This window comes from Amblyomma americanum, chromosome 8 (genome assembly GCF_052857255.1).
Source record: "Amblyomma americanum isolate KBUSLIRL-KWMA chromosome 8, ASM5285725v1, whole genome shotgun sequence".
In the NCBI taxonomy this organism is placed as follows: domain Eukaryota; kingdom Metazoa; phylum Arthropoda; class Arachnida; order Ixodida; family Ixodidae; genus Amblyomma; species Amblyomma americanum.
In genome coordinates, this window is record NC_135504.1 from 82,209,536 (window position 1) to 82,232,869 (window position 23,334).

The 23,334-nt window shown below is 44.5% G+C and overlaps 1 protein-coding gene across 1 annotated transcript; it reads left to right on the forward strand.

Moving 5' to 3' along the window:
* The first annotated feature begins 9,666 nt into the window (after positions 1–9,666).
* On the forward strand, positions 9,667–15,001 carry LOC144102546 (uncharacterized). The gene is made up of 6 exons (XM_077635794.1): positions 9,667–9,797; positions 9,869–9,934; positions 10,979–11,043; positions 11,535–11,634; positions 12,597–12,857; positions 14,981–15,001. The coding sequence occupies exons 2-6, from the start codon at positions 9,908–9,910 to the stop codon at positions 14,999–15,001; spliced, it is 474 nt and encodes a 157-aa protein (XP_077491920.1). The 5' UTR covers positions 9,667–9,797; positions 9,869–9,907.
* Positions 15,002–23,334: the final 8,333 nt, after the last annotated feature.

Sequence of the window (23,334 nt, forward strand, 5' to 3'; positions counted from 1 at the left end):
GCTCGAACGCTGGAATTGAAGGGTATACTAGTGTTCGGTTTAGGCTAGTTCACTCGTGTTTAAACATGAATTACTTCCCAGCGCAACATACAGTCAAGAATCCATAATGGTAGACGGGTGAAGCGCCATAAAAAGGTTATTTCGAAGAAAGGAAGTTTTGAATCGTTTGCTTTGAGGTTAGTTGGCGCAGGAGCGCTGAAGGTCATGTGTCTCGACTGCGTACTGAACTGTGACCCGAATGACAAAAACGTGGGTCGCTACGGCTTAACATTGTTTTCACTCGCTCGTGTGCGTGTGAGCGCGTGCGTGTACGTGCGTGTGCGGTTGCGTGTGCGCACTCGCGCGTGTGTGCGTGCGTGTGTGTGTGCGTATGTATATGTGTTGGAGAGAGAGACAGAGAGATAGAGAGAGAGATAGCTCATGTCGAATAAGAGCTACAGGTGCAGGTACTTGGCGAAAATGAACTCATGAAAAAACTTCTTCCTGACGCATGACAAAACAAGCAAGAAGAGAAATTTGCGAATAAATCTGACAACACATTTATGTGGCAACATATGGAATTTTCTCTCCGCACATACATCCTAACATGCGAATCAAGACCTTTCCCACAGGCAAAAAATTTCAATTGAGGGGGGACAAATGTTGGTCCGGGAAGAAGGGCAGATGAAAAGAAACGATAAAGCAGCTGTATTAAGTACTGGGAAATGGTCTGGTCACGTGAAAGACCTGCTTAAAGAATTACGCCAGTGCACGAATTTACTCGAGAGATTTGAAGCTTGCTCTGGATTTACCGATCCCAGCTGGTCGTAATGTCTTAAATATGTGGCTATGTAATAGAGCAAAAGAGAAAGCAATCGCTGACTGGAAGCACGTGCGATATCACTGTTTTCACACAAATAAATCACAAGGCAATGGCAGTTTTCAGCCCGAAAACGTGAAAGAGAAACAAGCACACCAGTTTCGACAACATTTCGAGACCTGCTGACGAATATAATCGTTCGATGCACACTGCCACGGAAGACGTCTGAGTATGCATGTAACCTGTTTAGTTCCCAAATAATAGCACGTTTCCCACCGCGCCACGTAGCACAGAAGAAAACTTGTGCTTCTTCATTGGGATATCTTCAATGAATGACTAGCTGTTTTTGGCCCATACCAATTATGAACGCTTTAGGTTCTTTCGTGGAAACAGTGGGTCGCCGAATATAAGGCTTGCCCTTATCATCAGTTCACCTCCTTTTGCGTTCATTTAATCTTTGTCACTTTTATAATGCGCATTGGACTGGCTGATAATTTGGAGTTATTAGGATATCGAGCTAATCGGGAAGAAGAAAAAATCTCACCTTGAATATCCTGAAATATACTGAAGAAGACAAAATCAATAGTATTTCATTCTGAAAAAAAGTATACACCCAGTGTTAGTCTTATGTAAGAGCAGCCTGTTTGCGCAACCACACGTATTAAAATATTATCGCGGACACTTGACATACAGGCACGTTGTCAAGAGCACAGAAGTGTGGCGCGTGCACGTTTTGCGAGATGGTGGGGTAATTAATTAGAAAGCGTTATTTTGATAATGGCGTATGTGACTTCACTTCATTTTGGAATGTTTTTTTTTCTTGGGAATTTCTAATTTCCATTTTGGCTCCATGGCACTTTTTCTCTTAGTGGACCTGAACTGGGCAGAGGTTATTACTACCAATAATGCTGACGCATTTCGCGTTTCTTTATAATGCAATAAATAAATCTGTGCTAAAAACAAATCAGTTCTACAATAAGTCAGAAGTCCGAACGTTTAAATGAATAAACAAAGAGCCGCTCCTGCACAAATTAAATCTGCCAATCAAAAAGAGAAGAAAATGACACGAAAAATATGATTATATTCCTCGCTTCGGCCACATTGCCACTGGGAATGAGTCTATTCTAACTAAGAGTCTTCTTTCTTCCTTGTTTAGGTGCCAATTTGAGCCCCCCTGTGCGGCATGAAAGTATACGAGGAAAAAGAAGCTTCGTAGCTATGTTCCTGATCCTAAACTCAGAAGACTTTCTCTGAAGAGAACTTCTAGGAAGAAAATCGGAAAAACCCGCCCACCAAAAAAAAAAGCCGACAGCTAAGATCTCTCAGGAGAAGCACACAAAAAAAAGAAACGAGGGAGGGGGGGAGGGCGACATGGGACCCCATTCCTCCAGTTGACATATCATCTTCCCCTCTTTGAAATCAAATGTTGGCCCTTTTTAGCATGCTTTGTCCCCGAGGAGGGGAACAAGTTTTAGGGGAGACAAATGCTAAGGGTTAGAGCCAGGAAGGGAGAGATAACAGCAAGCAGAAGCAGGAAAAGAGGAAAGAGGGACAGAGTATGAAGCTGCTTATCGCTCCAACCCAGAGGGTGTGGACAACTCCCCTTTGTTAAGGGTGACGTCACTGCGGCTTTTCGCTGAAGCAACTTTCAGCACTTTCCTCATATCACGTGCAAACCACTAGCATGTAATGGCACGTGATTAGCAAGTGCCTTCCTGAAACACCGTGACGTCATGGCAGTCGGTGCATGCCATTGGCTGGAGAGTCTCCTTTGTGAGGAATTCACATCTGTGGTGTGTAAGTTGCTGGGCTACTTACGATCTCACAAGCGTCAGTTCGCGCTGTTTGCCTCGTGATCGCACTGGCTGTAGGTCGCTGCTGCCTGCATAGAAAGCACTAGCACCGTGTACCTGGGCGCAGACTTTAGAGACTTGGCTCCTCCATTCTGCTCGGCACAGCTTCGGTGAGGAAATCCAGGCCGAGACGTCGTGCGGAAACTGATAAGCGCCACGACTCGTCTGCAGTAGTGGTGCCCGTGGCTGGACTGAACAAGGACCACACCTAGCGACACAACCAGGTATGAAGCTTTGTTCTTAATGCGGCTGGCTTTGCAGAGCAATTATTGAGATGTTTAGGCTTAGGTAGAAAAACTGCCACTGTATGTACGTTTGGACGCGTTCAGCTTTGGGCATAGAAGCTGAAATAATTACCGCGCAGCTCAAGAGTTCCACTTGGCCCAATTGTTTAGAAATTTTCGTTTTTTTTTTACTTCGGTCTCCTGACACTACAGACGTTTAGCATAGCGTTTCCGGTGAATTGAGTCTGAGAAAAAAGACCACAGCCATGAAATGAGGCCGTGAATTTTGTTAGGAGAGGGAATGACAACAGCAAGAAGACACAGGAAATCAGGAGTGAGGGACATTATGCACGCGGTACCCCGCCACGACAAAAGCGGCACAGATGTGAGCAAGTTGGAGGGCAACCATATTAAAACTGTGAAATGAGAGGCATATATGTGTGGCGACCTTTCCAGAGATAAATACAATCGTGCCCCGTTAATACGACGCCTGTTACTATGGACGATTGAAATTATGGACAGTTTTTCTGGGGACCAAACTTTTTCAATGGCTTAAGCCTCGTTAAAATGGAAACTCACTGTCCGGATAATATACGGAGAGTGATGGGAACGAAATCCCGAGCGATGCTACAAGATTGTCTGCCCCTTGTATTTGGACTGCAGTAAAACAGTGCGAATACCGTAGAAATGGCCTTTTGTTCGTGGGTGCACGCAAGGTTTTATGCGGTACATTGCCAAGGTGCAAGGTCAATGCCCCTTGCCATTTTCCGCCCTGCATCAATGGCTGCGAAAGAAATTGTCTGTGTGCGGTACTTTGAAAACTCCAGTCAGCAGCTGCCAGCCGTGTGAGTGCAGAGTTCTTGGGATGTGAAGTCGTAGTAGGAGATACTTCGTTGTACAAAGAAGAGTCATCATGCCTTCCATAGATTACTGAGCCCTTAAAGTGTTCAAACCTCCACTGCATGATTTTAAAGGTAATGGCGATCAGAAAGTACAGCTGGAACTTCCAAGATTGCCAAATTTCCACATCATGGACCGCCATTATGCACAGAAGCCGTCCGTAACCATGGAGCGTTTCTTTTAGAGTGTGTGTTGCGCTCGGTTAAATGGCGCATAAACAATTAAAGCCATCATGCCAAGCTCAAGGTATGAGAAATTGTTTACTGCAGATTTTTACAAATATGTGTAAAAGTATGGTGCTGTATAGACACAATGCTGCAAAAGGAGACAAGTTAATGGTCGCACGGCGTTTGAGGGCACAACCGTGTTGTGGTAGCGGCAGCAGTCAATGCCAAGCTCAACGAGCTGGATTGGCAGAGTGATTTCAAACCAGGAGCAATCTATTTCTGTGGCAGGGTAGCAAAGCAGGTGTTTCGCTTGGCCAGGCGGAGGCCCTCTTTAGACGGGCAGCCTTAACCGTGGTTAAGCTTGACTACAGTTAAGGCGTTTAACCACGGTTAGAGTTAACTGCAGTTCGCCGCGCTTACACACAGTTTAGCCATCTCGGTTAGTGCGACGAAACAGATCATGTGATACTCGCCTCATTTAAGTTAAAACGTCGCCCACTCAGGCGTATTATTAAACAGGGCTACGTTGAAAAGAACACATAAGAGGAAAAACGTTGTTTCTTGTGCTAAGGCCGACTTAAAAACTTTTTGCTTTGTGCTTGTGGTTGTCGTTAGCCGAAATCTAAAAACAAGTTCTAAACAATGGTCACAGTCGACTTCGTAGCCGACTGCGCGTTCTACTTTGGCTACAGTGTACTAGAATACTTGGGTAGTGGAAAGAGCGGCAGTCAGCGCGTGAGGCACTTCATGTTAACTCTACCAGGTGGCGCTAGCGGCGCCTAACCGAGCAGCATTCTGAGGCCGACAGTAGCCATGCAGCAGCAAGCACGCAAGTTTTCTTTTTTCATTGCCACAGGTATGCTACTACTCCTGATGCAAATGTTCTTATTTGCTTATGAGCGAATTAATCGAAGTAATTTGACTTCAGCAGGGCTAAGTTTTCGTCAGATTACCTCAGCTGAGCAGGCGGCGCAAGGCACGAAATACGTGAAGCTTCGTGTTTACTGCAGTAACCAGTCAGAATTTGCTCCGAACGGTGACGTGTGCGTCATTTTACTTGCGGGTTAGTACGAGCAGCTCCTGCGAGAGACAAACAGCACGTTCTGAGCGCTTCACACTCCAGTTGTCTTTGCGACAGTCGCAGACAGCATCGCCAGTAATGCAGTGAAACATCGGAATTGCGCCAATGTTCACTGCCGCTATTATATGTTACTGATTTAAGGTCAATGCTAGGTGTTCTGCGCGTCTTTCGTTTTGCAGTATCCAGTGCCTGGGGTCGCCGACTTCTACAGGCTCTGTTGTTGTGATTTTGTCTTATTCTTCAAACACTCTGGACGAAGCTATATTTTTATTTAGCACTGAAGCAGATAAAGTCAGAATTGAAGAAAAAACACTTTTACACACTAAATGTTTATTTAAAATCGTAGGTTCAAAACAACTGCAGTAGATGAAATCACAATACAGTACAATTGCAGTAGGTGTACACGAAAGCGCAAAGTAACGAAATAACGCTCCCTGAAAAACAAGAAAACACGCTCATGTGCACCGACTTAGCTTCAGGTAGTTAGCGGTTTCACGTTTCTGGCACCTGGCGCGATTAAGAGCCCTTACAAAGAAGTGTAGGCGTGTGGTCACATAGAAGGCAACCATTTGCACTGTCAGCGACTCGGAATGATTAACACATCCAACCCTCTCTTGCTGCTTTTGCTTTATCAAATTAACAATGTCCATGACACTGTCATGATGAAGCTCATGTAAACTGAAGCAACTAGTGAAGAGGTCTTCCAGTTTACAGATGAACCGGAACAGACGGCCATGAGGGTACAGGAGACCACCTTTGTCCTTCAACCTCGTGTAGTCAGCAGCGCCCAGCAACTCTACACTCTCCTTGCTTGTAAGGAGCAATGTGTGGCATTCTTCACAGTTTGTTTTGCGAACAAGCTTCCTTGCTACATATCCACAGATGTAAAAAACTAGCCTTGCATCACTCTTTGCAACAACGCATGGGCCATGATCTGGAACAACATTACAGAGGTCTTTTATGTGTTGCTCTGCACCAGTTAGGTTGCCATCGTGAAGCAAACTTTCAATGAGGTCCTGCTTGCTCGGCTTACTAGGGTCTACTTCATCTGGCTTTAGGAGGGACGTCAGTACACCTGGCTCCGCATTCCCATTTGACACAGATTTGGCTAGCCCGTAGAAGCTGAGGCAGCTAACAGTTATTAGGAACTGTTGCGGTGTGGGATGACTGTTGCACCCGTATGATTGCCTTACGATCCCAAAGAGGTTTTCGACAGGGTCTTGACTCAGCTTCGATGTCATTATATACTTGTAGCCGACATGTTCTGACAAATAATCAAGTATGCATAAAACACTAGACACAGTGACTCGAAGCCCCACTGCTGTAGATGCGGACAGGAAGCCCCCTTGTACCCCAGCATGAAGTTCCCACTCTGTGAGGTAGGCCAGGAAAGACAGCAACTGGCCCTCAGCAACAGATCCTGGCCGCAGGGCTTTGGCAGGGAACCGGGACGTCATGATTTCTACCAAGTCTCGAATTATTCTGCAGAACAAATGTATGATAAAACATTAGATAATAATTTCTTCTCACAGTAAACAGCACTGTATTCTTTTTCATTGCTGTCGACCAAAAATGGCTTGCACTCTTAGAAAACAAGTTCATTGAGAAAAGGACTTACCCAAAAAATGTGAGCACTGGCTCTAGGCTCCCCCCGCTTGCTTCAAGCTCGGTCTTGTATAGGCGGAGGCCATTGAGGACAGTATCACCAAACAGCTGAAATGCATAACTGACCCTCATTTTTTCAAAATTATTCGGGTTGACGTGGCAACTTCTGATCCCGGGCATAGCTTGAAGAGTAACATTAGTCCCATCGAGCTTCAGGGCTTCTCGCACAGGCCGAAGCGACGCCTGTAAAACACATAAAAGATATATTTTTTTCATAAGAAACAGTTTGTACATGACTACACATATGGCTCAATGCTGCTTGCTCCGAGCCCTTAGGAAAAAAACAAAATGGAAAGCTGCTATTACCTCGCCTGCTGGGGTGTTGAAGCTCGACTTCAGGAGTCCATTCCTAAGGCATTTTACCAGATGAGGGAAGTCGGATACAAAATAGAGGGAGCGGCTGGGATCCACTGGATGCTGCACCTTGTTCCTAGTGAACGTTGGAGTTGCCCGGACACCCATGAGCGCCCACATCCTCATATTCCATGCAGCGCCATCGCTGGTAATAAAATCAACAAATAGGCCTGCTTGCTCAGCAAGGATTACAGCCTCTGTCATGATTTTTGCTAGCAGGTTTCCTTTCACATTGCTGTGTGTAGCAAACACAGCAATAATTTGTGTCCAACTGCCAACAAAAGGCACAAAGACAATTACCATCCCGTGGTCACACACTTCGTGTTTGTCAGTGTCTGGGGTAAAAGCGCCCAAATCAACGAACCCATCAATATGGCCACCAGGCATCACAGAAAGGTTCTCTGAAAGTTTCATTTCGTCGACCAACAGTCCTCCGTGTTTCTTGAAGACATCCATTGAGCTCGTCTTCTCCTTTAGCACGCAGAAAACCTTCCTGCTGAATCCAAAACCTGACCTGTATTCCCTAGTGCAATTGCGTAGGGTGACTTTTGATGGTAGAACAAGGATCTGCTGCTTGCGCATATGTTCATACAGCTTTGGTCCCTTCATTTTCATAATGATGCATTCCAGCATCCACTCGTTTGAGTAAACCATACCTTTCATGCTTTTACGCTTGGCTGCTGCAAAAATGTGATGGGCTGCTTGCTTTTGCTTAGGTGGCAGACTTTCTATTTTTGCTTTGAAAACTTCTTCAGTAATGCGACTGTTCTGGTCCTGCATTCTGAGAATATGCTGCCGCAGCGTGCACAGACGTCACAGAAGGCGCTTTGTCTTTTGCCGGGAAAACTTGAGCAAATTTCGAAGGTTTCTTTTCACTGGTTTCCGCATTTTTACTCGAGATCTTCTTGCCTTGAGCCCTTTCCTGAGGTAGCGACATGCCAGACAGGCAGTACCTGTAATTTAAAAGCATATGATGTGAAAGATGCTACATGGAAAATCTTAGCACAATATGCTCTTTGCAACAATCTATTTTTTGTAAATAAGTGGTAATACAGGCCTTTGGTGGTGTAACTAACAGGTTCATTAGCTAAAAGAAACCTTAAAAGCAAAAATAAGATCATTATTACTCAAACAGCAAAAATGTATAATTTCGGGGTAAATTAAGCTTCGCTTCACTTCGATTACATACATTATTTTTACAACGATCTTCCTTGCTGATTAAGAGTACTTTCACGGCAACCTATATTATCTCGATAACTAAATCTAGCTGCTTACCTTTGTCAGTAGCAGCCCCTGTACAGGACTTGCTGAACACACTATCTTGTACGAGCAGCACAGAAGCCTTCAGCCGGTCTGTAAGGTGTTCAGCGTAGTCATTGGTGTACTGCTGTCGGTCCATCGCTCCTTTGCAAACAATGGCAATGGCTGTTTGGCGAAGAACTTCTCGAGCTTCTACCATGGATTTGATTTCAACTTCTTTCGCTTCTTTGCCATGAAAATAAGGGCGAGCGAAGACCCGTTTCTCGTTGTCTGCAGTAAACACCAGCAGCTTCTCGTGCGCGACAAGAAATGGATCTCTGGTCACGGTAGTCGTAGCGCACACAACTGCATCAAAATCGGGCACATTAAGTCTTTTCCATGTGCTCGGAAGGCTGAGTTTGTCAGCGATTTTCTGCAATGAAGCAGGCTCACTAGGCTAGTTCACATTCGGGCTCACGCTGTCGTTTGGCGCATTTGTGGCGTGTTGACAGGAATCGTGAAAGTCACGCGCGACAAGCGGACTTTCTTGGCTGGTGCCCCAGCACAGGCAGCTGGACGCTTTCTCTCTGGCCGTTTTTGTTGAACTTGCTTTGAAAGGTAGGCCGGCAAGTCAGGCAGCAAGGTTGGTACGGCATCAGCGGTCAGCGCAGGTTTGCCACGAGGGATCCTCACCTCTTTCCCGTCGATTTTGTGCACATAATCCCGCACGATGAACGGCGCTTCGAAATGCCTTTCGTACACCGCCGACGTTTCCGAGAGCGGCTTGTCGCTACGGTGCAAATTCCTCTCCCACTGTTTTCGTAGGGCTTCGTCTTTCGGGGCTTTTAACAACGACAACGTCCGTCCGTTCAACTCACGGAATCCAGGGTACCCGGTTTTACAGCCTGGCGCGTAGCAGTGCGTCTCCGCTCTTTTGGTTTTCTTCTCCATGACTGCATGCGAACCACTGTTTGAGCGTGCGATGCAAAGCAAGAACGTATAAGATGTCGCAAACGATGTAAAAAAAGCAAAAACAGCGCACGTGCACAACCTAATTGACAGCCACCTACACGTGCTACTGCGGCTCCGAACTCCTCGGTTTCTAGACGCCAGCGCCACGCGCGGCGGTTAACAGAAATGGCAACAGCTGCCTCGTAGGCCGCGCCGCGCGCTCTTTCTACTACCCAAAGTATAGGCGGCGTGCAAAGCGACGGCCGCGCCACAGGCGGCGGCTTTGCTCCCAACTTCCGGGAGTGAAGCGCGCCGTTTGCCGGTCGCTTCTGTGTTGTTGCGACGTGGCTTTATCTTTCTCGGTCGTTTCTTCGTTGAAATAAGGTTTGTCCGAGCATCTTCATTGCGATAGGAGCCCGAAGGGATGTCCAATAACAACTGTTGTGTGGTTGGTTGCTCTAACACATATAAAAATACGCCGGAGACGCGATTCTACTCGTTCCCAGCGCGGCCCTATGAGCGGGAGCGACGACAGCAATGGATCGCCGCTGTTCGACGGCAGAGGTGAGGTACTGATTCCATTTACTTTAAAACGTCAATTTTTTTATTCACGCCTCTTTTTTTAATGATGCTAGGAAGTGTTTGGGATAGTCGTCGTCTCATCATAAATCGTCATGCTGCTGCAACTCAAGTTCACATTGGTAAGCAATTGTCTTGACTGCGCATCGCAGCTAGGACATGTGCAGGGCGCTGTTGCTTTGGTGGTGGTATTTTGAAAGAACTAGTTACGGGTATTGCCTGCACCGTGATTATGCGCTCAATTGTTGAAGGTATACGTGTGTAATTTGCCCCTGCATGAGTGCATTTTGGTGTCACTGTCGAGATAGTTCCGCTATCGCTCGAAAGTTTCGCATGTTGATATTTTTCGCGCCTCTGTGTTTTCGTGTTGAAACGTTTGCTTTTTAATGGCGATAATTTTAATGCACTCGTTGTGGGTATTGTCTGCTCCGTGATAATGTGCTTTATTTCGATTAGGATATGTGCATGCTGCGTATGTTGCCCCCTGCATGAATGTGTCTCGGCGTCATGGAGATAGTTTCGCTATCGCTAGAAGCTTGATCTTCATTTTCCGCATGTTGATGTTTTGGGCCTGTGTGTTCGCGCATTGAAACTTCAGATTGCTACCGCGTGCAAGACCTCTGCTCATTTTGCATGGATGTGGTCTGAGCTTCGTTTGTGACGCGATGACCGCATGCTTGCAGTGATTTTGTGTCCATTTTTTTGTAGTTAATTGTGTCTAGAGGCAGGACAGCACATTGCATTATCAGGTCTCTCCCGCCGCGGTAGCCCTGTGGATTCGGCTGTTGATCCCAAGGACATGGGTTGGACCCCGCCGCCGGAGGTGGCATTTCGATGCAGGCGAAATAAAAAAAAAAATGCCCGTTGGCTGTACGATGTCAGCGCAAGTTAAAGACCCTTAGATAACATCATAATCGCTTAATTTAGCGCAAAGGACAGGACAAAAGAAAAGACGAACACGCTGTGCTGTGCTGTTAAATTAGATGGATATGATGTCAAAGTACCAGCTAGCCCAACAGCAAACTGTTTTGAACTCCAGGTGCTAAATTAATCTGAAGTCTTCCGCTACGGGGACCCTCATTGCCCATGTAGCCATAAACCAAACAATTTATTCCCTTTTGCTGTAATGGCTGTGTTTATGTGTGCTTCTGTCATAATATTATTAGAAAAGACGGGAGCCTGTGGGAGCCGACCAAACACAGCAGGATCTGCAGCAACCATTTTGTAAATGGTGAGAAATCCAACGACCCTCGGAGTCCAGCATATCTGCCCACCCTATTTCCAAGTGAATACAGACGCACCAAGACACCTTCTGCTTACAGATATGAAAGGTAAGATGAACTAGCGAAAAAATTTTAATCAAATGGTGTGCTTTGGGGCTGGCATTATTAAATGTGAATGGAACGGAACTTGGAATGAACTGTGACAGAGAGAACCAAACAGGGCAGGCGATACTGGAAATTTTATGATTGTTTTACATACTGTAGGTCCTAGTGGCTAGCAGTTGTGGTAGTAGGATTATAACTACGCATTGTGTCATGGCTTTAACTATGCAGCTAGTATGAAACTGATTCAACTAGTGCTAGACCAAATACAGCAATAGTACCCAAATATTCATTAACTGTGGAGCAATTTTTGTTGCTTGTTCTATCTAGGTAATGACTTTTCTCAATTAATATTGATTCACAGTGTAACAATCCTCAAAGAGTTGTCTTAATCCAGGTTGCGGTCACGTGAACAGAGCAAAGAACCCACATCAAGCTGTGTGCAGGAAGTGGCTACTGATGAAGAAGGCTACGATTCCACAAATGGACTCATAAGTGTATGTCTCTTCACATACCCATCCTGAAAAGCTTTCACAATATCAACGTTACTAAGCTGATTTCACAAATTTCTGTGTTGACTTGAACAACAAACAAAGCTTTGGAATTTCTGGCAAGCTAGATTTAATGCTTTCTCCCAGTTTCCTTGCCCTTAATATGCTTGTGTCTATGGACATGACGATGTTCTAGTCATTGGTTTCTTTCTTTGTATCAGTTTGCACATATCATGCTGACATTTTGTGCTTTCAGTTGTGTTGTTATCTAGAAAAGTTGCCCTAGACATTTTTAAAACATTGTGTCAGTGAACATAAAACACCAGAAGTCTTCAATAATCATTACAGCACTCTTTCAGGTCATTTGCACATATGTCATTCATATTTTTTCTTTAAAAGATTGCAGTGTATACTGGTGCTAACAAAGCACTACGATTCACTGCATTGTGTATTGTGGGAAGGAAATTTTGAACAAACAAGAAGTGACTATGCCTTTCAATGAATGCAGGTAGAAACACAAACAGACCCCTGTACTTAGACCTTGAAGCCAGATATGCCGAGTCTGTTCCTTTGCTGCATGCAAGATTGCAATGCTGAGACACAGGTAGGATGGGAACTAGTATGCATATTTGCTATAATTTCATTGCACCTGAATAGACTTGTACCTAAAATTACATATATTTTCTTGTTGATACCTTTCTGCAGCGCCCCAATTTTTTGAAGTGTGGACTGGGCGTTGGGCTGTGTAGGTACAGCTTTGAGATAGCAGCTAGCATGTATGATAGATAAAATACTTCAGTTTGGGAAATAAACTATGTGTTAGTATTTATCTTAAGCACATTTTCAGTTTTGTCATTGTTCACTGCATTAATCTTTAAGCAATATTTAATGCAGATGTGTACATAAAATAGCTTTGTTACCCTCTAATAAGCACGGCTTCAAATGATTGTGTGCATAATTTCTTCCAGGCTACCTTTCCTAGCAAGAAGGAAACAAAGGATGCCGCATGGGGCACTTCCTATGGCGTCAGGGACAGCGCGTGTGACCCAATGAACATCGACAGCTTGAAATCTACCTGTAGCTTTCGAGGCTACCCAAGTGTATCTGCCTGCTCCAGTGAAAAGGCCTCAGACATTTTAAAATCCATTGCTGGTGTGTCGCTGCCAGTATTTTCAAAATTGCAGAGCATTGTTGTGGAGGCGCTTAATGTCAGTAGGGAAGAGGAAATTGTAAATGCATCAAACAAACTCCTCCTCTTTCTCATGAAGCTAAAGCTCAACCTTTCCTATTCGGCTTTAGCGGTCTTTTTTGGTATGCATAGGACAACTCGTTCACGACATTTTTTTCTGATTTTGAATCTTTTACATGCCAAAATGCGCTGTCTTATCTACTGGCCCTCACGATCAACCATTGAGCTCATGATGCCTGAATGTTTCAAGCCTGAGTATGAAAAATGTCGAGTCATTATAGATTGCACTGAGGTTTTCTGCTCAGCACCAAACACTGTACATGAGAAAGTGCTGATGTTTTCTAATTATAAAGGCACATACACTGTCAAATTTCTTGTAGGAATAACACCTAGCGGAATTATCAGCTTCTTATCAAGGCCTTATGGTGGCCGTGCCACTGATTCATTCATAACAACTGATTCTGGCATTTTGCACTTGCTTAGCCCAGGAGATCTTGTGCTTGCTGACAAGGGCTTTCCTCAAATCAGAAGTGCACTTGTGGAACCAGGCGTGCTATTTCAGATGCCTACTTTTGCACGACCAAACCAGCCTTTTACTCGTGAGGAAGTTTTTACCTCATACAAAGTGGCAAGTGCAAGAATACACGTTGAAAGATGTATTCAACGTATGAAACTTTTCAGGATATTGTCAGAAAAGTTGTCTGCTGATTTGCTTCCTCACGTCTCAAAAATAATTGATATGTGCGGTGTGCTTACAAACTTACACAGCCCAATCATTAAAGCTAAAGAGTAATGTGGTAATGTGCAAGCTGTCATGTTCACCATGTACAAAATAGACTGAGATGACGTTACAGTGCAAGTATATTCTTTTGAGGGCTGGTTATTACCATGAATGCTCAAAACCTTTTTTTACTGCAGGAAATCAGTAGTTATTTTTTTAGGATCTTCATGTATCTCTATCGAAATTGTTGCACCCAGGATGTGTTTAGTAAAAGGTACGCATTGCAGGATACATTTCTTTGTCAAAATTTTGAAACATCTATTTAAAAACATCGAGAAACTTGGGACTTGTTTGACTGTTGGGAACAGTGATCTGATTGAGACACGAAAAACTTAGGCTGCTCAGTGATCCTATTACTACACAAATCTAGAAACCTGACTGTGTGAGAGCACAATGAGCACTCAACTTCCATTTATACTTAGGTTGCATAACTGATATAGGCATTTAAAAAAATACCATTAAAAGTAGGTAAGCCTTGCAATGCGAGTATGTATGTCTCAGCAAGATCTCTGGTGTGCAGCCATAGCTACATTTTTGCTAACAGCCTCCACGGTGGCTCAGTGGTTATGGCGCTCGGCTGCTGGCTCAAAAGACGCAGGTTCGATCCCTGCCACGGGGGTCGAATTTCGATGGAGGTGAAATTCTAGAGGCCTGTGTGCTGTGCGATGTCAGTGCACGTTAAAGAACCTCAGGTCATCGAAATTTCCGGAGCCCTTCACTACAGCGTCTCTCATAGCCGGAGTCGCTTTGGGACGTTAAACCCCCATAAATCACAAACCAAATTTGTAAATAAGCAGATTTTTTGTCAAAATGCAATATGTATATTTTTAAAAATTCAGGTTTTGGTTTACCCTGTTGAGAATCCTGTTTTCATGTACTTTCCGACTGACCATGGCAACTAACAATCATTGCTATCTTTTAATTCCCCGACTGAACTTATAGCGTGAGTTTTTTGTAACATTTACAGATTTTAATTTTAAATACAAGAAATACTTTGGCATGTTTTGTGCAGGTGGATTGCACAGTCAGGCGGACAATATGTCCAGGGTCGTCCAGTTCGAGCTAGAACAAAAATGTGCCACATTTTGGATACTTGTGAACTAATGGGCAGGCAGAGAGAGTGCATGCAGCTGCCATGGTTGCCAAACTTCTCTCAGGTGGTCAAAAACTAGACATCACTCTCGTGTGATGCTATGCAGAGTAGGGATTTAAATTCATCGAGCACTCCTTTGTTTCAGCTTGAAGTGCGATTGCTTTGTTACTCGGAGTTTCTTAAGCACTCACCGCTTCAGGCTGTCATATGCATTCAGAACATCTTGAAGCATTTCTTTGGTGCTCTGCGTTTCACACTGAGTTTATGTGTACAAATACTTTTTCTGCAGTATGTGCACAATGAGAGCTGAAGGGCAACTGAGTTTGTCAAACTGGTTTTACGAAAAGCCCATTTTTTCTGCCCCATACATTCAAGCAATTGAATGAAAACACCTCACCCTTTTTTGTTCTATCTTATGAGCTCATTGGCAGTGATTTGTGGTGCCAGTTATCCAGTTGTAGGAAAGCGCACTTGCATGTTCAGTGCTCTAGACTGTAAATACAGTGGCTGTGGTATATGTTTGATAATCTATTAGTTGTTTTGTTGATTTATAAAAAAACGTGGCTAACGTATGATTTTTTTTTATAAAGTGAAGCAACCAGACAATGCTGATTCCATGCTGAAGATGAAGTATGCAACTTTTGGTAAAAAGATTTCATTTCTCCGAGGGATCAATGTTTACAATAAATTATTTTTTATTTAGCCCTTCTATTGTGCTCGTACCTTGCGCACTTCCTTAGTGTTGAAAATAGTCTTGACACTATGTCCCTAGATTGCATCAGTGGCACTCAATCCTTTTCTAGCTTACATTTTCCACGCTGATTTAGTTCTTGTCCTGTCTTGACAGAAGCCCTAAAAAAGCCACCAATGTCTTCAAACCTGCTTGGATGATGTTGAAAACAGTCTTGTTGTCTTTTCTGCAACACTTTTCATTTTGACTGCTTCCGTCATTCTTGCGCTTTGTTCCTTTCCATGCACCAGGGTCATGCATCGTGGCCATGTATCACTGTTGTTGGCGTGGCGCCCCACCACGTTTTCTCGCCATGGTCCCTCTAATGCACTTGCATTAATATCTGAAGTAAGTTATCACGCTGGCATCCTGGGAACAAAAAGCCGTTTATTCACGGGCACAGAACACATATATAGCATAAGGTGACGTCACGCACTCCAAACCGTGGCGACGCTTCCGCGGCTGATAGCGCGCTGATAATGCGTGCTCATCACGACCACGCGCTATTACAATATCCAACACTGAATTGAAATCTTTTTCTGATGGACAGAAGAATACACACCAGTTTACCTGAAAGTGGGCATCACTTCTTTTGTTAGTGCCGGTAAAAAATACTTAAAATAGAAGTTTTCAAGCTGCGGAACAGCCTGAGCAATGAAGGCGTTGTCAATTGGTACCTTGACTGTAATGTGCTGCTGTTTCGAGTACACATAGAAGAAACACGCTTCTAAACCGAGAACATACATTGAAACTTGAACTTGCATGTAATACATGTGTGTACGCTTAAGCTCCAACTTGCCATCTTGGAAAACCAGGTATGGAACACCAGATATGGTGTTTTCAAAATCCACAATAGGTTTGTCTCTGCACGAGTAGGGACACTCCACTTCAAGAAGCGATGCAGTAGGGCCTTGTACAACAATAGCATCTGGTGTGCAGCACAGCCAAGGCTGCTCCAGCATAATCACAAGCCCACACTTGTGGACTTCTGCTTCTATTTGCCTCGAAAATGACTCTATGGCTTCTTCTTCAAGGGCATTCCCATACGCTGTAGCTGATGACCAAAATGACCGTTCGGACAAGAACTCCTCAGCCAGTACATGGCGCTCCTTTCTTGATTTCAGTATGTTGTGCGGCCGACTGCTGGCTGAAATACGGCATGCCCGCATTTTTTTCCATTGCAGGAAGTCTCTTTCTGACCCTCGTGTTTTTCTTTCAGTTTCTACTATTTGCTCAGCAGTTTGTACAATGTTGGCCATGTAGTAACTCATATCTTCGTCATTGTTTTCATTGGTTGCCAGGCAGCGGTAGAGACCAGACTTTCGCAAGTTGCCTTGCACCACTGGTGGCCCATACACAATTGTTTCTTCCACTGGTTCTTTAACGATGTTCACAGATAGCTCATGCTTGATGGCTGTAACGAGTGAGCAGTTATGGTCCCACAGTTCATCAAGTAATGCGGCTACAGCAGTTGCATCTTGAGGCGGCGGTACTGCTGGTGCCATTGGTTCAATGTCTTCAACCGTCTTCCCAAGAAAACCATCCAAGCAAGCTCCCTTTTTATACGTCCCCAGTGACCGTACTGAAGGCTTCCCCCATTCTCTTGGTCCACTTGTACGTGATGCATTTTCTTCTTTGTTTATGTACTGCACTAAAGCAGCAACATGCTTGCATCGTCCACCTGGTCCTGCCTTACAGGAGCAATTGCCATCTTCCAGTGAAAAGTCTGGAACTGATGCCTGCCAAGAAAATAATGAACTGAAGTTTAAAAATGTGTATTACTCCCTTTTTCATCACAAGCTGCCAGTATGCAAGAATCATCAGGTAAAATTGATGAGAAAAATTCTTTGTGCAATCAGCTGAAGGGTGAGAATTTAAACATAATTAAGGCTCTGTTATTTCAGAAAGAAAGTTTCAGCAGTAACTAATTTTGTGGAACACGAGCAACGCACTAAAGCTAGCATGAATGCAGATGGTGTATGCTGCAATTAAATGTTCCATGCATAACCACAATGGTCCAATAATTTTTTTTTAATGTGTGAATCTAGTATCAAGAGGAAATAAGTTTTTTACACAATTGGACCCGTGTGGCATGTAGGTATTTAATATCCATATGACGTGCTGTAGTGAGTGCAAGAAATGCCGAAAAAAAAAATTAACGACCATCCTCCGTACGCGTCTCCTCGTTACAGAAAGGTAATTATGTGAGATCTGTGCCGGAAAAGGTAAAAGAGACGAGAAGAGTGTCTACTTGGGCGGTAGACTCGCGAACTGGGCGCTGCAATGGCAATTCTCGTACAGGCGCGGACACCAGTAAACGGAGCGCGCTGTGCTGATCTGCATATCTCGATGCAGCAAGAATGAGCAGTCAGGGTTATGCATGCACGGCAGCGCAGCCGACGCAACTACACCTGCGTATGCGCAGCACCTCCCGTTCTTGCTTTCCAAAGGAATGGTGGGAGTTAGATTGTGACAGCGCGCTAGTCTGCTTCTGCCATTCATGTATCCCGGTCGCCAGCGCATATCAGTACGTCAGTGAAGCGATGTTTTGAGGACCGGATACATGAGCATGTGCGCTGGGTCCATTTAAAACGCGCGACTCGCGTGTGCTCACCACACACGTGCAGTGCGGGAGATGTGTTTAAAAAAAATTGAGGCTCTGTTGAAGTGATTACTTTATCGACAAAGCGGCTACTCACCACGAGCTCCACTTCGCATGTATTGTGCGCGGATGGCAGAGCAGTTAACCAACAAAGATATGCTTGTTCATATCGTTTACCACACATATAAACATCATCAATGAAACAGGATGCTATGTGTAACTTTATGACATGTTCCTTTTTGGCAGCCTCTAAAAATGTTTCCGCCTAAATGAGGTGGCTTGTTTTGCAACAATATAACCACGGGACTGCTGTAAATTGCAACATTTTCAAATTGTATGAAAATCATTGCATGTGAGGGGTCACAACCATTTCCTGTTTCTTGAAGGTCCCGTTGCTTTGTTGGCAATGCTTGGACAACCATGGCCAGCTTTCCGCATTCATGTGCACAGGGTATGCCAATTACGTGCATGCCTTTCCACCTAGTAATGGCTTACATTGCAAACAGACAAAAAAAAACACACAGAGCACAAGTGCAGATAGTGTTTGTAGTCCACACTCTTCTTCACCTCAGTAAATATGGCAAATACCCACGCGGGGGGATTGGCCAAGGTACAGTGGAGATTTGCCAATGAAGTATTTGCACGGGAAAAAAGACGTGAGGCGGCGGCGTAGAAGACTGAATCAAGATAAAGATAGGAAAATTCAATTAACTTTATGAAATATGAATTACCAGGAATAGAAAGAATCAAGCATTTTGTACATGAGACAGAATTTTGTATACAGCTAACAAAGTAACCGATCAGTTGCACTTATGTAATCATGAAGGAAGCCAAAAACACTGCTTAACGGGAATTCCTTGGCGCTCGCACCGAACGAGAGAAGAACTGGAAGAGACTGGAAGAGGGACCTCCAAATACTGATTTCTTTGAACAACCGCCGGCAAGAGAGGAGAAAATGGTCTAATGTTTCAACTTTCCCACATGAGACACAAAGGTTTGTCGCAGGGAACCCGTACCTGCGTAAGTACAATTTTAAGTAAGGGATTCTGTATCGCAGAAGCGTCATTGACACCTCAAAACGCCTTGATTAACACCACCGGACATCCCATGGGTACTTTTAGTGGTGAAAATCCACGCTATTTAGCAACGGATCACTCAAGCTGGCTGAAATATGTTGGAACCACTGGAAACGTAAAGTTTCCAACAGAATGAGGTGAGGGACGGGATAGATTACTGGAGCGCTGAGAGCTGACCTTGCCAATAAATCAGCCACCTCATTAAAATAGACTCCCGAATGCCTGCAGGTACCCGGACAAAGCGGATCTCACGCACTGTGCACGGAACAAAAAACCTAAGCGGGGCGCTCGACTATTGATCCGGAGTTCCCGGGTTCGAACCCGACCGCGGCGGCTGCGTTTTTATGGAGGAAAAACGCTATGGCGCCCGTGTGCTGTGCGATGTCAGTGCACGTTAAAGATCCCCAGGTGGTCGAAATTATTCCGGAGCCCTCCACTACGGCACCTCCTTCTTCCTTCCTTTCACTCCCTCCCTTGTCCCTTCCCTTGCGGCGCGGTTCAGGTGTCCAAAGATATATGAGACAGATACTGCACCATTTCCTTTCCCCCAAAACCAATTATTATTATTATTATTCAATAAAGATTTTCCGGAGTTTTGGAAAGAGCCTAAAACTGAAAGGCAGTCTGCAAGAATAAGAACCCGTGCTACATGTGTGGGAATTTTTAGAAGAACCAGACCAATAGCCAAAAACTCTACGAAGAGTATAGAAGTATAATCAGGGATACGAACGGAATAGCTCCAAGCCAGATCATGCGAATATATCCCAATCGCCGCCTTCTCACAGCTGCCGGAGGCATCAGTGGAGAGAACAGTATGGTGAGGAAAATTGTGTAGGCGTTCAGAAAGAAGACCATGTAGGATATTTTCGGGCATATGTTTCGCATTTGAAGGGTAAATGTGGTCGTAATAGAAGACGGGGTCAGCCTGCGTATCAGCAACTCGTTGCAAGGAGATCAGATCAACCTTAAGCGGAGCTTGCGTGAACCTAACTTGCAGAAGCTGATAGCGTGGCCAATGTTGTCGATATTGTTAGCCTATCAAAAGATGGCACATACCCACACTGGGCGATCGGCGAAGAATCCGGTGGCTATTCACCTGTGCTCAATTAACAAAAAAGAAAACCACGCGGGAACGCAACACTAGTGGATGTGCTGAATTTCAGGAACAAACCGTGCATCAAGTAACAAAAATATTCCTGAATCAGATTTTACATTGCATATTGAACCATGACTGTACCAAAGCAATGAGACATAAGTGAAGCATTTCATTCCTTTCGTGACAGAAATGAGTTAGGAGGTTTGTTGAACAATTAAAAAAGTGATTTTTCATGGCAGCTAGTACGGGTCATTTCAAGTTATAGCTCAAGATTACAATCACATCTGATATAGATGACACACATGCTATGAAAGCAAGATAATTTTTTTCCTTTTTTTATGAGAAATGCACAGGCAGTTTCAAGGCTTGCTTCACAATTTAATTTCTGGCGTATGCACAAAAGCATGCCTATAAATTGTTCGTGTGTTACACCAGAACCAACACTACTTAAGTCGGTAAATCATGTTCATTACCTGGGTGTCATTAATAGCAGACATATACTAATGCTGCTAATCCTATAGAAGAACAAACAGCGGTGTTATGAACACGTTAAGTAATACGTGATACCGGTGTGTCCATCAGGTTATGAACTGTGCGGCAGTTTCAGTTTCTCTTCTCTTATTTCAGTTCTCTCACTTTCAGTTTCTCTTCTTCAGAGTTTCAGTTTCAGTCACATGCATGTTGCTTGACACCACGTATACGTGACGCAGGAAAAGTAGAGGGGGGGGGGGGGGGGGGGGGTTGGCGGGAACTTGGCGTCAGCATGACATCGTTCGCTCCGGTGTGTCGTTCGATCTTGCATCTAAAATACAACAACGTGCCGACGAGGTAAACCTTTACTATGAGTTTCATGGGATCTTACGCCCCCTCGTACATTCCTGGGAACCCCGGGCCAGCCACCAATACCATGGAACCAGTGAAAGACACTGTTTTCTACCTACTTAGAGGCGTCTGGCACCTGAGTTTGCTGCATCCCGGCGCAAAGCTATGCTCCTGCATTCGCGCGGCGTCGAAGGTCAGCGCCGTTCCGGAACGCCTTCCACCACGAGCGCAATTTTAAAACGAAGGAGGCCTCAATTAAGTGAAGTTACGAAAGGCGAAGATGCGTTTCAAACCGCGCTCTGCACTTGCGACCGTCTGTTCTCAGCCACGACAGAACGCCACCGCGGTTCAAGATATGTTTACAGAACCCTGGTGAGCCTGTCAGAGGTTTATATTGCTCAGTTACGCGAACTTGCGAAGAACTGCGACTTCGACCATTCCTGCCGCTCCCCGCGACTGCTCGGTGAACAGGGGGCGACAGCGCGTTTTTCTCTCTCTCTCTTCATTTCTCTTTCTTCCTTTTCTAGTATTTCTCTTTCGTGCCCATCTTCTTTTCAGCATCTGATTGCTTGTTGCTCTGTTCATGTGGCGGACATGTGTGCCAATTCCAACTCCTTAAGAAGGGGAGGAAGATCGCTGTAACTTCAGTCTTGAGAAAGGACAGGTTCTGTCCGAAACGTCGACTCAAAATAAATCTGTCTAAATGAAGCGTTTCTCAACTTTGCACGCACGCACGCACGCACGCAAGCACAACACACACACACACACACATATATATATATATATATATATATATATATATATATATATATTAGTTACCCCTGATGTAGTGTCTCTGTACACCAACATACCGCATGATGATGGCATCCGAGCTCTGGTCGCATCCTATGGAAAACACACAAGCGCTGATGCTCCCATCGCTGCACTTGCTAATCTGGTCCTCAAACTCAACTCTTTCGAAAGTTCTACAACTCCTTTTACCTACAAACGAGTGGTACCACTATGGGAAAGAAAATGGCGCCAAACTATGCCAACATATATGTGCATAGCATTGAATCGGAGTTTATCCGCTCATACCCAACAAAACCGGCTTTTTACAAACGCTTCCTAGACGAAATATTAATGGTATGGACGAAAACCGAGGACCAATTCATTTAGTTTATTTCAGCATTTAACGACATACATCCAAACCTCTGTTTCACACACACTTACTCCACCAGTCAAATTAATTTCTTCGACGTCTCAGTTCGAATGGAGAAGGGTAGCTTAATCACCAGTGTCTATAGAAAGCCCACGGATAGACAACAATACCTTCATTACAAGAGCTGCCACCCACGCCACTGCAAAAGTTCAATTCCATATTCCCAAGTCATCACATTCAAATGGATCTGCTCACGACCAGAAGACTTCAAAGAAATTTCTAACCGTATGCGGGAGGTTCTGAGGGACCAATGCTATCCGCGGCCTCTATTTTTGATGATGCCATTAGGAAAGCGGAAGCAAAAAGTCGTAACGAAATGTTTGGGGATCCCCCATCAGCAACCGCAGATGACACCGCTCTAATCTCGTCTTAACCTTCGCAAGCAACCTTCGTAATGTCAACAAAATTCTAAAGAAAAAACATTTCAACATAATCGAACAAAACGATAGACTGTCAAAAATTTTTCCAACAGTTCCACACGTTACCTCCAGGCTACCAAAAAAAAACACACATGATTATGTAGTTCACTCTACTGTCTATAAGGGAAAGCCTGTTGGTTGCCTACCTTGCAGGAAGAATCGATGTCAAGTTTGCCAGCATATGCTGACAACAACACTAGCTCAAAGCATACACTCTAACTTCAAACACTCCATCCGTGAAAACTTGAATTGTGACAGTGGTAACGTAGTGTAGATGCTCGAGTGTGGTGATTGCCATATGCAATACATTGGCCAAACCGAGAATTCCTTTCGAATTCAATTCAACAACCACCGCGCGCACACCAGATCTCTTCCTCTCCTCCCCCTGTCGAAACACATTTCCAAGGAAGGTCATTAGTTTCACAAACTAAAAGTTACGCTGCTACAGAGCGGCTTCCAAAATACCCGTGAGCGTGAGCAACGAGAATCATACTTTATATATAAGTTTAATACTGTGCAGGCCGGTATGAATGAAAACCCTGGTACTCTCTCCACACTTCAGAGGTCATAGTCCTAGCTACTGAAATTCACAGCACCCCGACTGTATCGCCTGAGGTCATGCCAATTTGCGTGCTCGCTTCCACATGCCGCCCTTCTCCTCCCCCTGCCAGTCTTTCTTGCTCACGACCAGAGAAAA